General features: G+C 41.4%; 1 protein-coding gene across 1 annotated transcript in view; it reads right to left on the bottom strand.

Annotated features, from left to right (window-relative positions):
• Positions 1 to 12,895, bottom strand: part of FCRL3 (Fc receptor like 3) — a 62,724-nt gene that overhangs the window by 24,825 nt on the left and 25,004 nt on the right. The window contains exons 2-6 of the mRNA XM_040229909.1: positions 10,600 to 10,842; positions 9,883 to 10,122; positions 9,360 to 9,644; positions 8,242 to 8,529; positions 7,325 to 7,600 (exon numbers count right to left, since the gene is read on the bottom strand). Of these exons, the coding sequence (XP_040085843.1) occupies positions 7,325 to 7,600; positions 8,242 to 8,529; positions 9,360 to 9,644; positions 9,883 to 10,122; positions 10,600 to 10,842 (1,332 nt within the window). The remainder of the gene's footprint in view (positions 1 to 7,324; positions 7,601 to 8,241; positions 8,530 to 9,359; positions 9,645 to 9,882; positions 10,123 to 10,599; positions 10,843 to 12,895) is intronic.

The following is a 12,895-nucleotide window of genomic DNA, read 5'->3' as shown; positions in this document are numbered from 1 at the left end:
CCCTATAATGAAAAGGACATCTTTTTTCGGTCTTAGTTCTAAAAGGTCTTGTAGATCTTCATAGAACCGTTTAACTTCAGCTTCTTCAGCGTTACTAGTTGGGGCATAGACTTGGATAACTGTGATATTGAATGGTTTGCCTTGGGGACGAAAAGGGATCATTCTGTCGTTTTTGAGATTGCATCCAAGTACTGCATTTTGGGCTCTTTTGTTGACCATGATGGCTACTCCATTTCTTCTAAGGGATTCCTGCCCGCAGTAGGAGATATAATGGTCATCTGAGTTAAATTCACCCATTCCAGTCCATTTTAGTTCGCTGATTCCTAGAATGTCGACGTTCACTCTTGCCATCTCTTGTTTGACCACTTCCAATTTGCCTTGATTCATGGACCTGACATTCCAGGTTCCTATGGAATACTGCTCTTTACAGCATCGGACCTTGCTTCTATCACCAGTCACATCCACAACTGGGTATTGTTTTTGCTTTGGTTCCATCCCTTCATTCTTGCTGGAGTTATTTCTCCACTGATCTCCAGTAGCATATTGGGCACCTACTGACCTGGGGAGTCCCTCTTTCAGTATCCTATCATTTTGCCTTTTCACACTGTTTATGGGGTTCTCAAGGCAAGAATACTGAAGTGGTTTGCCATTCCCTTCTCCAGTGGACCATATTCTGTCAGACCTCTCCACCATGACCCGCCCATCTTGAGTTGCCCTGAAGGCATGGCTTAGTTTCATTGAGTTAGACAAGGCTGTGGTCCTAGTGTGATTAGATTGACTAGTTTTCTGTGAGTATGGTTTCAGTGTGTCTGCCCTCTGATGCCCTCTTGCAATACCTACCATCTTACTTGGGTTTCTCTTACCTTGGGCATGGGGTATCTCTTCCTGGCTGCTCCAGCAAAGCGCAGCCGCTGCTCCTTACCTTGGATGAGGGGTATCTCCTCACTGCCACCCTAATTGACCTTCAACATGGGATGGCTCCTCTAGGCCCTCCTGTGCCTGTGCAGCCACTGCTCCTTGGATGTGGGGTTGCTCCTCCTGGCTGCCTCCCCTTACCTCGGACGTGGGGTAGCTCCTCTTGGGCATTCCTGCACCATCGCAGCCTTGCTGGGCCGCTGCCCCTGACTTCAGACGTGAGTTAACTCCTCTTGGCCGCCGCCCTTCAGGCATGGGGTCCTTCCAGCTTCTGCCCCTGACCTCGGATGTGAAGTAGCTCCTCTTGGCCACGCTTAGTGTGCCAGTCGCAGCCGCCTGCGCTTAGTGCTCTGCTTGCAGCCGCAGAATAATACCAGTTTCCCCCACAGTCAGTCTCTTCCATCAAGAAGCTCCCATAAGCCTCTTATCCTCATTCATCAGAGGGCAGACAGAATGAAAATCACAATCACAGAAAACTAGCCAATCTGATGACATGGAACACAGCCTTGTCTAACTCAATGAAACTATGAGCCATGCTGTGTAGAGCCAAGACAGACAAGGTCATGGTGGAGAGTTCTGACAAAATGTGGTCCACTGGAGAAGGGAATGGCAAGCCACTTCAGTATTCTGGCCTTGAGAACCCCATGAACAGTATGAAAAGACAAAAAGATATGACACTGAAAGATGAACTCCTCAGGTCTGTAGATGCCCAATATGTTACTGGAGAAGAGTGGAGAAATAACTCCAGAAAGAATGAAGAGATGGAGCCAAAGAAAAACAGCACCCAGCTGTGGATGTGACTGGTGATGGAAGGAAAGTCCTATGCTGTAAAGAACAATATTGCATAGAAACCTGGAATGTTAGGTCCATGAATCAAGGTAAATTGGAAGTGGTCAAACAGGAGATGGGAAGAGTGAACATTGACATTTTAGGAATCAGTGAACTAAAATGGACCAACATGGTTGAATTTAATTCAGATGACCATTATATCTACTATTTTGGGCTAGAATTCCTTAGACGAAATGGAGTAGCCCTCATAGTCAACAAAAGAGTCTAAAATGCAGTACTTGGGTGCAATCTCAAAAATGACAGAATGATCTCTGTTCATTTCCAAGGCAAGTTAAAGTCACTCAGTCATGTCCAACTCTTTGCGACCCCATAGAGTCCAGGGAATTGTCCAGGCCAAAATACTCAAGTGAGTAAGCCTTTCCCTTCTCCAGGGGATCTTCCCAATCCAGGGATCAAACCTGGGTCTTCCACATTGGAGGTGGATTCTTTACCAGCTGAGCCACAAGGGAAGCCCAAGAATACTGGAGTGGGCAGACTTTCCCTTCTCCAGCAGATCTTCCCAACCCAGGAATTGAACTGGAGTCTCCTGCATTGCAGGTAGATTCTTTACCAACTGAGCTACCAGGGAAGCCCAACCATTCAATATCACAGAAATCCAAGTCTATGCCCAACCACTAATGTGAAGAAGCTGAAGTTGAGTGGTTCTATGAAGACCTACAAGACATTCTAGAACTAACAGCCAAAAAAGATGTCCTTTTCATTATAGGGGACTGGAATGCAAAAGTAGGAAGTCAAGAAGTACCTGGAGTAACAGGCAAGTTTGACCTTGGAATACAAAATGAAGCAGGGCAAAGGCTAACTGAGTTTTGCCAAGAGAATGAACTGGTCATAGCAAACACCCTCTTCCAACAACACAAGAGACAACTCTCTCATGGACATCACCAGATGGTCAACACCAAAATCAGATTGATTATATTCTTTGCAGCTGAAGATGGAGAAGTTCTACACAGTCAGCAAAAGCAAGACTGGGAACTGACTGTGGCTCAGATCATGATCTCCTTATTGCCAAATTCAGACTTAAAGTGAAGAAAGTAGGGAAAACCACTATACCATTCAGGCATGTCCTAAATCAAATCCCTTACGATTATACAGTGGAAGTGAGAAATAGATTCAAGGGATTAGATCTGATAGACAGGATGCCTGAAGAACTATGGATGGAGGTTTGTGACATTGTACAGGAGGCAGTGATCAAAACCAGCCCCAAGAAAAAGACATGCAAAAAGGCAAAATGGTTGTCCAAGGAGGCCTTACAAATAGCTGAGAAAAGAAGAGAGATAAAAGGCAAAGGAGAAAAGGAAAAATATACCCAAAGAATAGCAAAGAGAGATAAGAAAGCCTTTTTCAGTGATCAATGCAAAGAAATAGAGGAAAACAATAGAATGGGAAAGATTAGAGATCTCTTCAAGAAAATTAGAGATACCAAGGGAACATTTCAAGCAAAGAAGGGCACAATAAAGGACAGAAACAGTATGGACCTAACAGAAACAGAAGATATTAAGAAGAGGTGGCAAGAATACATAGAAGAACTATACGAAAAAGATCTTCATGACCCCAATAACCATAACGGTGTGATCACTGACAACGATTACACAAGGATTCCAATTTCTCCACGTCCTGGCCAATACTTGTTATTTTCTGTCATTTTTTATAGTATCCATCCTAATGAGTATGAGGTGGTATTTCATAGTAGCTTCCTTTGATTTGAATTTCCCTAATAATGAGTAATGTTGAGCTGTGTGTGTGTGTGTACTTAATAGCTATTTATATATGTTCTTCGGAAAGACGCCTATTCAAGTCCATTTACTCTTTTTTAAATGGATTTCCCATGACCCCAGTTCTGGTCCCTACCCCTTAACCTGCAGCAGCAGAGTCCACAAACTTTCCAGAAAGAGACAAGGCTGAGGTGCCAGTCTCACCCTGGCTCCCATCCTGCCCTTTCTTTCTCCCTGCGTTGGTGAAACTATGACTCAGGGGATCCCAGACATGAGGGAAGAGCCCACTATCCTGGGGCACCGGGTGACGATAACAGCATCACTTCGGGGGCAAAGCAGCAGTAACCCCAGAGACACAAGAAGCAATAATAGAGCCTCACCTTTTGCAGAGACGGGGAAGGGTGGAAAGTGACTACTCCCAAATATAACCAGAGTAAGCCTAGGTGTGAGAAAACAGAAACGTATGCCACAGCACCACCTACTGGAAGACAAAAGAAAGGCCTCTAATTTCTAACTACATCAAACGCACCAGAGGAGAAAAAACTCAAGTACCATGAAGAATCACAGTAACACTGTACCACAAAAAGAAATTGGCAATTCTCCAGAAACCAAACTTACTGTCATAAAATATTATGATCTAACTGAGAAAGAATTCAAAATGGCTGTCACGAAGAAACTCAGAAAGCTGTAAGAAAAATCAGAAAGCCAGACTAACGAGCTCAGAAATAAAACTAGTAAACAGAAAAAATACCAGAGACATTAAAACTCTAAAAAAGGAGCCAAACAGAAACTTTGGAATTGAAGAACTCAGTAAATGTTAGAAATAATGTCTTGGAAACCTTTGGAAATAGATTAGACTGTATGAAAGAGAGAATTAGCAGGCTTGATGATAGAAATTTGGAAATGCTACAAGTATATGAGGAGAGAGAAGTAAGATAATTTAAAAATGAGGGAATTCTCCAGAAGCTATATGACTCTTTTAGGAAAGGCAACATTAGAGTAAGAGGTATCCCAGGAGAAGACAAGGAAAGGGGAAGTCTCTCAGTTATATTTAAACAATAATAACTGAGAGAGTATATTTAAACAAATAATAGCTGAGAACTTCCCAAATCTGGGAAAGAAGTTGGATATACAAATTCATGAAGCTAACACCTACTTACCTCAATGCAAAAAGACCTTGCACAAGACATATTATATTAAAACTGTCAAAAGTCAATGACAAATAAAGGATTTTTAAGGCAGCCAGGAGGAAAAAAGGATTGTACCTACATTAGAATCCCCATGAACCTATGATCAGGTTTCTCAACAGAAACTCTACAGGACAAGAGGGAATCGAGTGACATTCTCAAAGTGCTGAAAAATAAAAAGTGTAACTCGAGACTATTTTTTCTAGCAAAGTTATTATTCAGATGTGAAGGAAAAACAAAGATCTTCCCAAACAAATGAAAGCTGAGAAAATTCATCAACACTGGTTCTGCTTACAATAAATGTTTGAGGAAGCTCTCTACTAAAAACAAAAAGGCAAAAATACACAATACTTTGAGGAAAGTTATATATAGAATCAGAAAACTGCAACTCAGAATAGGCTTTAAATACTTTATCATAGCATAAAGGTAAAAGGAGGAAGCAAAAAAAAAAAAAAACTATTGCTACTTCAATTTGGTAGTGATCTCACAACATAAAAAGAGATAATTTAAGACAGCAAAAGCATAAGAGGGGAAGAGGGAAAGGATGGAGCTCACATAGGTAAATGAAAATAAAATGCTGTCAGCAGTGTGCTTCAGTTGCGTCTGACTCTTTGTGACCCTGTGGACTGCAGCCCACCAAGGCTCCTCTGTCCATGGGATTCTCCAGGCCAGAATATAGACAATGGACTACTTTATCTATGAGAGCTTTTATGCAACCCCCAAGGTAACCACATAACATAAATCTAAAGCAGAGATACAAAAAAAAAAGAGGAAATTGAGAAAAATATCATAGAAAGCCACAAAACCAAGATGACATGCAAAACTTAAGAGGAAAAAAAAAAAAAAGGAGATATAGAGCAACCAGAAAATAAAAAGGGCAGCACTAAAAAATAAAATGGACAGCACTGAAGTTTTCCTTTATCAATAATCACCTTAAATGTAAATGGATTGAATTCACCAATCGAAAGACATAGAGTGGCTAGACAGAGTAATAGAAGATGATACTCCATGCATATGGCAACCAAAATAAAGTGGGTGTAGCCACACTCATATTAAATGAAATAAGCCTCAAACCAGGAAAGGTAACAAAGGACAAAAATGGATATTATGTAATGGTAAAAGGGACAATTCACCAAGAAGATAAAACAGTGATAAACACATATGTAGCTAACAAAGCAGCACCCAAATATACAAAGCAATTATGAACAGACCTAAAGGGAGAAATGGAGAGCAACACAATAATAGTAGGGAACTATAATACCTCACCTACATTAATGAATAGATCATACAGACAAAAAGTCAACAAGGAAATAGCAGCCTTAAAAGAAACATTAGACCAGGCAGTCTTGATAAATTTATATAGAACATTCCATTCAAATGCAGTACAATACACATACTTAGCTGCTCATGAAACTTTCTCAAGGATTGACCATGTATTGGAACACAAAACAAGTCTCAATGACTTTAAGATTGAAATCATATCAACCATCTTTCTTGATTACAATGGTATGAAATTGGAGATCAACCACAAAAAGAAATCTGGAAAATCACAAATATGTGAAGACTAAACAGAATGCTGAGGAACAGCTATTGGGTCAAACAAGACAGCAAAGGAGAAATGAAAAAATGAAGAGAAGTGACAATGAAAATATGACATAAAGAAATCTAACTTTGCACATAAAGGAACTAGAAAAAAAAAATGAAGCCCAGAGTCAGTATGAGGAAAGAAATGATAAAGATTAGAAGAGAAATGAAATATACACTAAAAGCAAAATATAAAAGAGTGACAAAAACTAAGACCTACTTATTTTAAAAGATAGATAAAAATTGACAAACTTTTTGCTACATTCACTAAGAAAAATGAGACAAAGCTTTGATAAATAAAATCAGAAGCAAAAGAGGAGGTATAACAATGAATGTCCAAAAATACAGAGGATTATATAAGAATATTATGAACACTTATGTGCCAACAAATTGGGCAACCTAGAATAAATGGACAAATTCTTAGACTCATACAACCTTCTAAGACTGATCATAAAAAGTGAAATTTGAATGACCAATCACTAGTAAAGAGAAAAACAATAATCAAAAACTCCCAAGAATAAAAAAAGCACAGGATCAGATGACTTCACAGGTCAAATTCTAGCAAATAGTCAAAGGTGATTTAAATCCTGTTCTTCTCAAAATATTTTTTTTAACTGAAAAGAAAGGAATACTTCCTGACATTTTACAAAGCCAGCATTCTGATACCAAAACCAGACAAAGAAAATTATAGACCATTATCTCAGATAACAGAGACACAAAAAATCAACAAACTATTAGTAAACCAAATACAACAATACTTTCAAAGGATCGTACACTATGATCAAGTGGGACTTATTCCATGTATGCAAGGATGGTTCAACATTTGCAAATCAGTCAACATGATATGCCATATTAATAAAGTGAAGAATACAAATCATACAATCATCTCAATAAATGTAGGAAAAACATTAGGAATGGCCTAAATTCCTGAGTGTATAGTCAGAAGAAAGAATCCCAGGACTCTCAGGTAGAGGCAGACAAACAAGGAGTCTGATGGAATGTCGCACCAGCAAGTAGCCTAAAAGAGAGGACATACTCTGTTCTTATCTGTAACTGCTGTAGGCATATCCCACTCACCTGTGACACTGAGAATCACCCTGTCACTGCGCTGGACCCCCAGGCTATTGTCAGCCTCACAGGAGTAGTTTCCAGAATGTTCTGCAGTCAGAGAAAATTTGAAGACTGCTCTTCCAGAGGGAACTGAGCTGCTTCCAAGGGTGACATTCTCGTGATAAAATCGGTACAAGATAGGGGGAGAGCCCCTTTGGGACTCACAGTGAAGCTCCACCACATCCCCCACCATAGCCTGCATCCTAGGAGACGTGAGGGTGAAGACAGGGCGAGATACTGGAACTGAAAGATACAAAAGAGTCGTCAGAGGACTCTGATGCTGCGCCAGACTCATAACCACACTCAAGAAGCCTGGTGGTGGTTTAGTTGCTAAGTTGTGTCTAACTCTTATGACCCCATGGACTGTAGCCTGCCAGGCTCCTTTATTCGTGGGATTTTGGGGGGCAATAATACTGGAGAAGGAAATGGCAACCCACTCCAGTACTCTTGCCTGGAAAATTCTGTGGGCTACAATCCATGGGGTCGCAAAGAGCTGGACACGACTGAGCGCCTTCACAATACTGGAGAGCATTGTCAGTTCCTTTTCCAGGGGATCTTCCCAACCCAGGGATCAAACCCTGGTCTCCTGCATTGCAAGCAGATTCTTTACCAACTGAGCTACCAGGGAAGCCTAAATATAGATATATCGCTTGAACCATGAAGAGTAATCTTAGATGATTTTGCTTTCATCACTACTACTGTTTTCAGTTTGCTCTATAAGACATAAGATGTCTTCAACTTTTGTCATCTTTGCCATTCATTAGTTAGCCTCTAAATCTTTACACCTCTATTCCTTTGCCTCCTTCCAAAGACCTTCATGGCTAATTGACAAGCTAAATCCTGGATTGTGAACTGAGGCTGAATAGAAGGAATTGAGAACTTACTTCTCAGTGTGACTCTGATCAGTTTACTGAGGATGGGACCGTGAATGTTGTCAGCTGCACAGTAGTATCTCCCAGCGTCGCTCTCCTTCACAGTGAGTATCTGCAGCACTGCCGACAAGGAACGCTGGGTCTTTGTTCCCAAACTTCTTACTGTGCCCTCTCTGTGCCAGGAGAATGTGACAGTCCCTGTACCCTTGGCTACTGAGCAGATAAGGAGCAGATTCCCTCCTTCAATAAGCTGCCCCTCCGGGGGCTGGATCTCTAGAGTTACATCAGACACAGGGATTCCTGGGAGGACACAAGATGACACAGGAAGATTCTCATGGCAGAAACTTCAGGATCAAGGAGAAGGCTGGTTCTGCCATGAATAAGTCAATAGCAGCACACACAATAAGCAGGGGGCCAAAGCGAGCAACAGGGAATTAACTGTGTATGTTATTATAAAGGTAGCAAATACCCCTCCCACCACACACAACAGTTCCCATCCTTGGAGGATGTGGTGACGGGTTCTTGATCTTAAACCTAATATTGATAACAGTCACATTTTATGGACGTCTATACTTAAGGAATCTTTGGTGCACCAATGACCACAAAATAAGAGTGGTCTTACTCCTGTTCAAAAGAAACAGAACCCTGAGAATATGACTTCTACCCTGAAATTCAAACCCCTATCCTATCCTTTAAGACTCTTCTCCAGTCTCACCCCCATCTTCCCATGTTTTTTTTCTGATTACACCAGTTTGTGTTTACTTTCCTCTTTTATTTTGGAATATGTTTAGGTCAACAAATGGAAGAAGCATAAGGGCCTCCAAAGACTGCATGTGGTCACCTGTGCTTCTAATTATCTGCGACTCTTGAGAGAACATATGTTCCATGGCTCTGTCACCCCCAAAGGGCTGGGGACCCAGCAATTGATCAACATTTGCTATTAACTGAGTTAGATGGAAGAGAATGTTCTAGGGACATTAGGCCAGTGTTGAACCTGAAGTGAGCAGGATATCAGGATAGCAGAAAGCTCCTCTCGGTTATGTTCACTGTCCCAGGGAGCAGGAAATGTCATTGCTCTGCTGTCACCTCCCCAGCTCTGACTCTGGAAGAGCAACTCCATAAATACTCACTCTGCACATATAACTGGGATCTCAAGCTTCTTTTTCTGATAGATGGCATCACTGACTCTGCCTGGCACCAGTAAGACTCTGCGTCTTCACTCCACACAGTGGGTAATCTGAGCTCTGGAGAGCTGCTCCAGCATTTCTGCAAAGCCTTGTCTTCTCTGAAGAAGCAGAATTGAAGCTGAATGTGTGACCTCTGTGGAGGGAGCCACGTCTCACATTTCAGGGTCACCGGGCTCCCCTCTATGGGTGAGGAGGGGCTGGCTATCAGCATAGGAGGGGGAAACAGCTCTAGAGAGAAGAACAAACACAGTTCTCAGGGTAGCACAGCTCAGGGATCCTGGAAAGATGCATATGAGCACTCAGCATCAGCCAGCAGAACACAAGGACCCAAGCAGGTGGAATCACATCCCATCTCCCTCCTAGGACAGGAGGCGTTTCATGAAATCCCCGTTGATGAGCCACTCCCTAAATCGTCACACACAGGTTCCCTGCTGAGTCCTGTTATCCACAAGAGGGCAGCCATTACCTTGAACTTGAATCGTTAGATGTTTTGAAATTTCTTTCGTCCATGTCCAGAAGCCTTTCATGCGAGCAGTACAGTGATATGTGTCATTGTTCCTGGAGACTGACTTTAGAGTGAAGTCTGATTGAACTAGTGTTTCATTTCTGTAAAGACTTATTTCTTTTGCTTTTTCTCTCGCCTGGCATCTGAGAACAACATCATCTCCTTCAAAGACAGGGTGTGGAGCCTGAAGGATCAGCTTGTCTGCAAAAAGTAGAGGAATACACTCAGTTTATTCTGTGATGCTTCTTTCTTCAAACTCTCATTACTGTGCATGAAGAAAGAGCTACGATCCTGTACACCTGAAAATACCCTCCATCAACATTTCTACATGGTCCTCAAACCCAGTTCTCCCTTATCCTAGGAAAATGGACTCGTTCCCAGAAAATGTCCTTAAGCAATACCCATGCATATTGTTAAAAGAGAAATTTTATACCTCATCTTTCTTCATACTTGAATCCCTTTTTCCTGGTGATTTCTGACTTATACTTCTCTGGATGGAAAAGATGGACAAGACAGCATTCTGTTGCTGCCTTATCTCCTTATATGCCCCACTGGGGTCAGTACATCAAATATTCTCATGCCTATTTACAATCTTAGCTCAGCTCCCTGCAGTTCCCCAGCCCTTAGACATACTGCCCAGGGGTTTAGTTTCAGAGACCACCCCCTTTCCTTTCTCACCAAATGAAAAATCCACATGTATGGGGTCACTGAGAGAAGATCTTCCGGTCTTGCATTTGTAATATCCAGTCTTGTCTATTTGGATCTCTTCAGATTTTTTATTCAACAAATTCTCATTATAATACCAATATATGTCTCCTTGGGCTGGAGAAAGGGAATCCCTGCATGTGAGAGTCACTTTGTCTTTGTGGAAGTTTGTGGACCATGGAGGGTTGAGGAGAAGGAAAGCTTTTGGAGTTACTCCTAAAGAGGAAATAGGGAAGATGAAGGCAGGTGAAGGTGAATGGGAGGCGGGTGGAACATAGGGAAAGGCCCAGCTGCAACTAGGAGCTTTTCTGGACTAATTCCTATTAGGGACAGGATTGGAAATGGAGTAATACCTCAATTTGGAGGTATTAACTTGGAGAAATACCTCATACAGAATCTGCTCATCTTTTTTTTTTTTTTTGCCTAGTGGTAGTGGGGGTGTAGATTCCTGGAATGGGCTCAGAAAAGTTCAGGAGATATGATTTACAGATGGGTGAAGACTGAGCTATAGTTGAGGGCCTGTAAGTGGGTTGATTCTGAAAGCTCTTGTCCTACACATTCTTGTCAAAATAAAAGTAACCTAGGATGTATATACCTCAGAAGTAGTTTCTAGATTGAAAAACCAGTTCCTCCTTGGTTGTTAATATTTAATGAGCAAGATCTTTTTCACTTACAATTCTTTTAAACCTTGCTTAATTTTAGATTCTATAGGGAGGGCAATGTTTTTCAACTCTCCACCTAAGGTGAACATAATCAGCAATTGATACATGACACACAAAAAAAGATTTAACAAAGGGGCATGGACTGCTTGCATAATCATATTTGTGTATATAATTGCAAATGACCAATGGGGCCAGAAATTGAAACAGTTCAATGACATGAGTTTCTTTTGGAGATATATAAAGATTTGGCCATAGCATTTCCCTCTGTGAATAGGAGCTATTTCTGTATTCTTTGATAGTGGCACAGGCTTGGACATACAGAGGGCGGGGCCTTAGGGAATAGAGGAGATCAGATCCGAGGATCTTTAAACATCAGTTTCCTGTCTCTGTCGTTCCTTCTGCAAACATTTTCTTCCCTTCTACACTATGGCATTCAGTAATAGGGAAAGAACTGAAGACAGGAGAGATCAGAGAAGGGTTTGCTCACCCACTACGGCAACAGGTGTGACCTCAGAGTAGCAACACCACTGATGTTGGTGCATTACCACAGGCCTCATTTATGGGGACAGGTAGTGCTGGCTGGGAGGACCAACGCCCAGAGACCGGGAGGAAAAGAGAAAAGGGAAAACTGACCTGATTGATCTCTTCCAGGAGCTGTGAGGGAGCCAAGATTTAAAGATTAGCACAGAGCACAATTTTTTAAACCTTTTCACTTAGACTATCTGAGAAATGTTCCAATAACACAGCCACCACCACTCTTTTAGTTTTTCCTTCCCATTTCTTTGCCCCCCTTTCTATGATTCCCGTAGTCCTCAAACAAACAAAAAAAGAATAGCCTGTAATTTGCTTTATAAATATGAATGACTTGTATCCACAACTCTGGCTCATCTTTTAGCAGCTTCATAGTTCATTCCTTCCCTCTCTTCTTTAGCCTGAACTCAGCAATGTGGAGAAGGGCTTGTAGAAATGGTTTATTCTCCCCTTATTACTTGGACATTGTTCCTCCTCCTTTTTCGATCTCTGGTTAAATTATGGCACCAAGTCTCAAGAAGGGAGCCATATTTCTTAGTAGATCTTCCCTTACTCACCTAAATTTTGAAAATAATTATTTATGTGAGGCATATAGAGAGAGCTTGACAGAAAGAAACACCCAAACTCCCTACAAAATGAAAAAAAAAAAAACAATTGGTTGAGGAACCAAGGGTAATATAATTGATTTGCCATGCTGGTTGTATGCAGTCTTGTAGTTCTCCCGCGACCCAACTCTGCTCATTTTCCATCTCTTGTGTAAAGAAAAAAATGTTGCCTGCCATTCCAGTTTGTACAAGGATCAAGCTATTAGCCACCACAGTTGCCCATAGACAGTGCACTCTGCAGGAAATTCAGGATAAAGAAAGACAGGAGACATTCTGTGCTTTGGGTATATTGGCTCCTTAGATAGTTAAGGTGCATATCTAAGGGACATTTTCAAATGACTCCAGATTCTTCAGTCTTCCCATACAGAGAAAAGCACTAAAATCATGGAGATTTCTCTTCCATGTGATTAGCAGTAACCTTTTGATGCTTGGCTACATGTTTTTCCCATCAAAAAAGTTCATGTGTATGTC

Source organism: Oryx dammah, unplaced genomic scaffold (genome assembly GCF_014754425.2).
Source record: "Oryx dammah isolate SB20612 unplaced genomic scaffold, SCBI_Odam_1.1 HiC_scaffold_28, whole genome shotgun sequence".
Taxonomy (NCBI): Eukaryota; Metazoa; Chordata; class Mammalia; order Artiodactyla; family Bovidae; genus Oryx; species Oryx dammah.
This window is presented reverse-complemented; position numbering and strand designations above follow the sequence as displayed.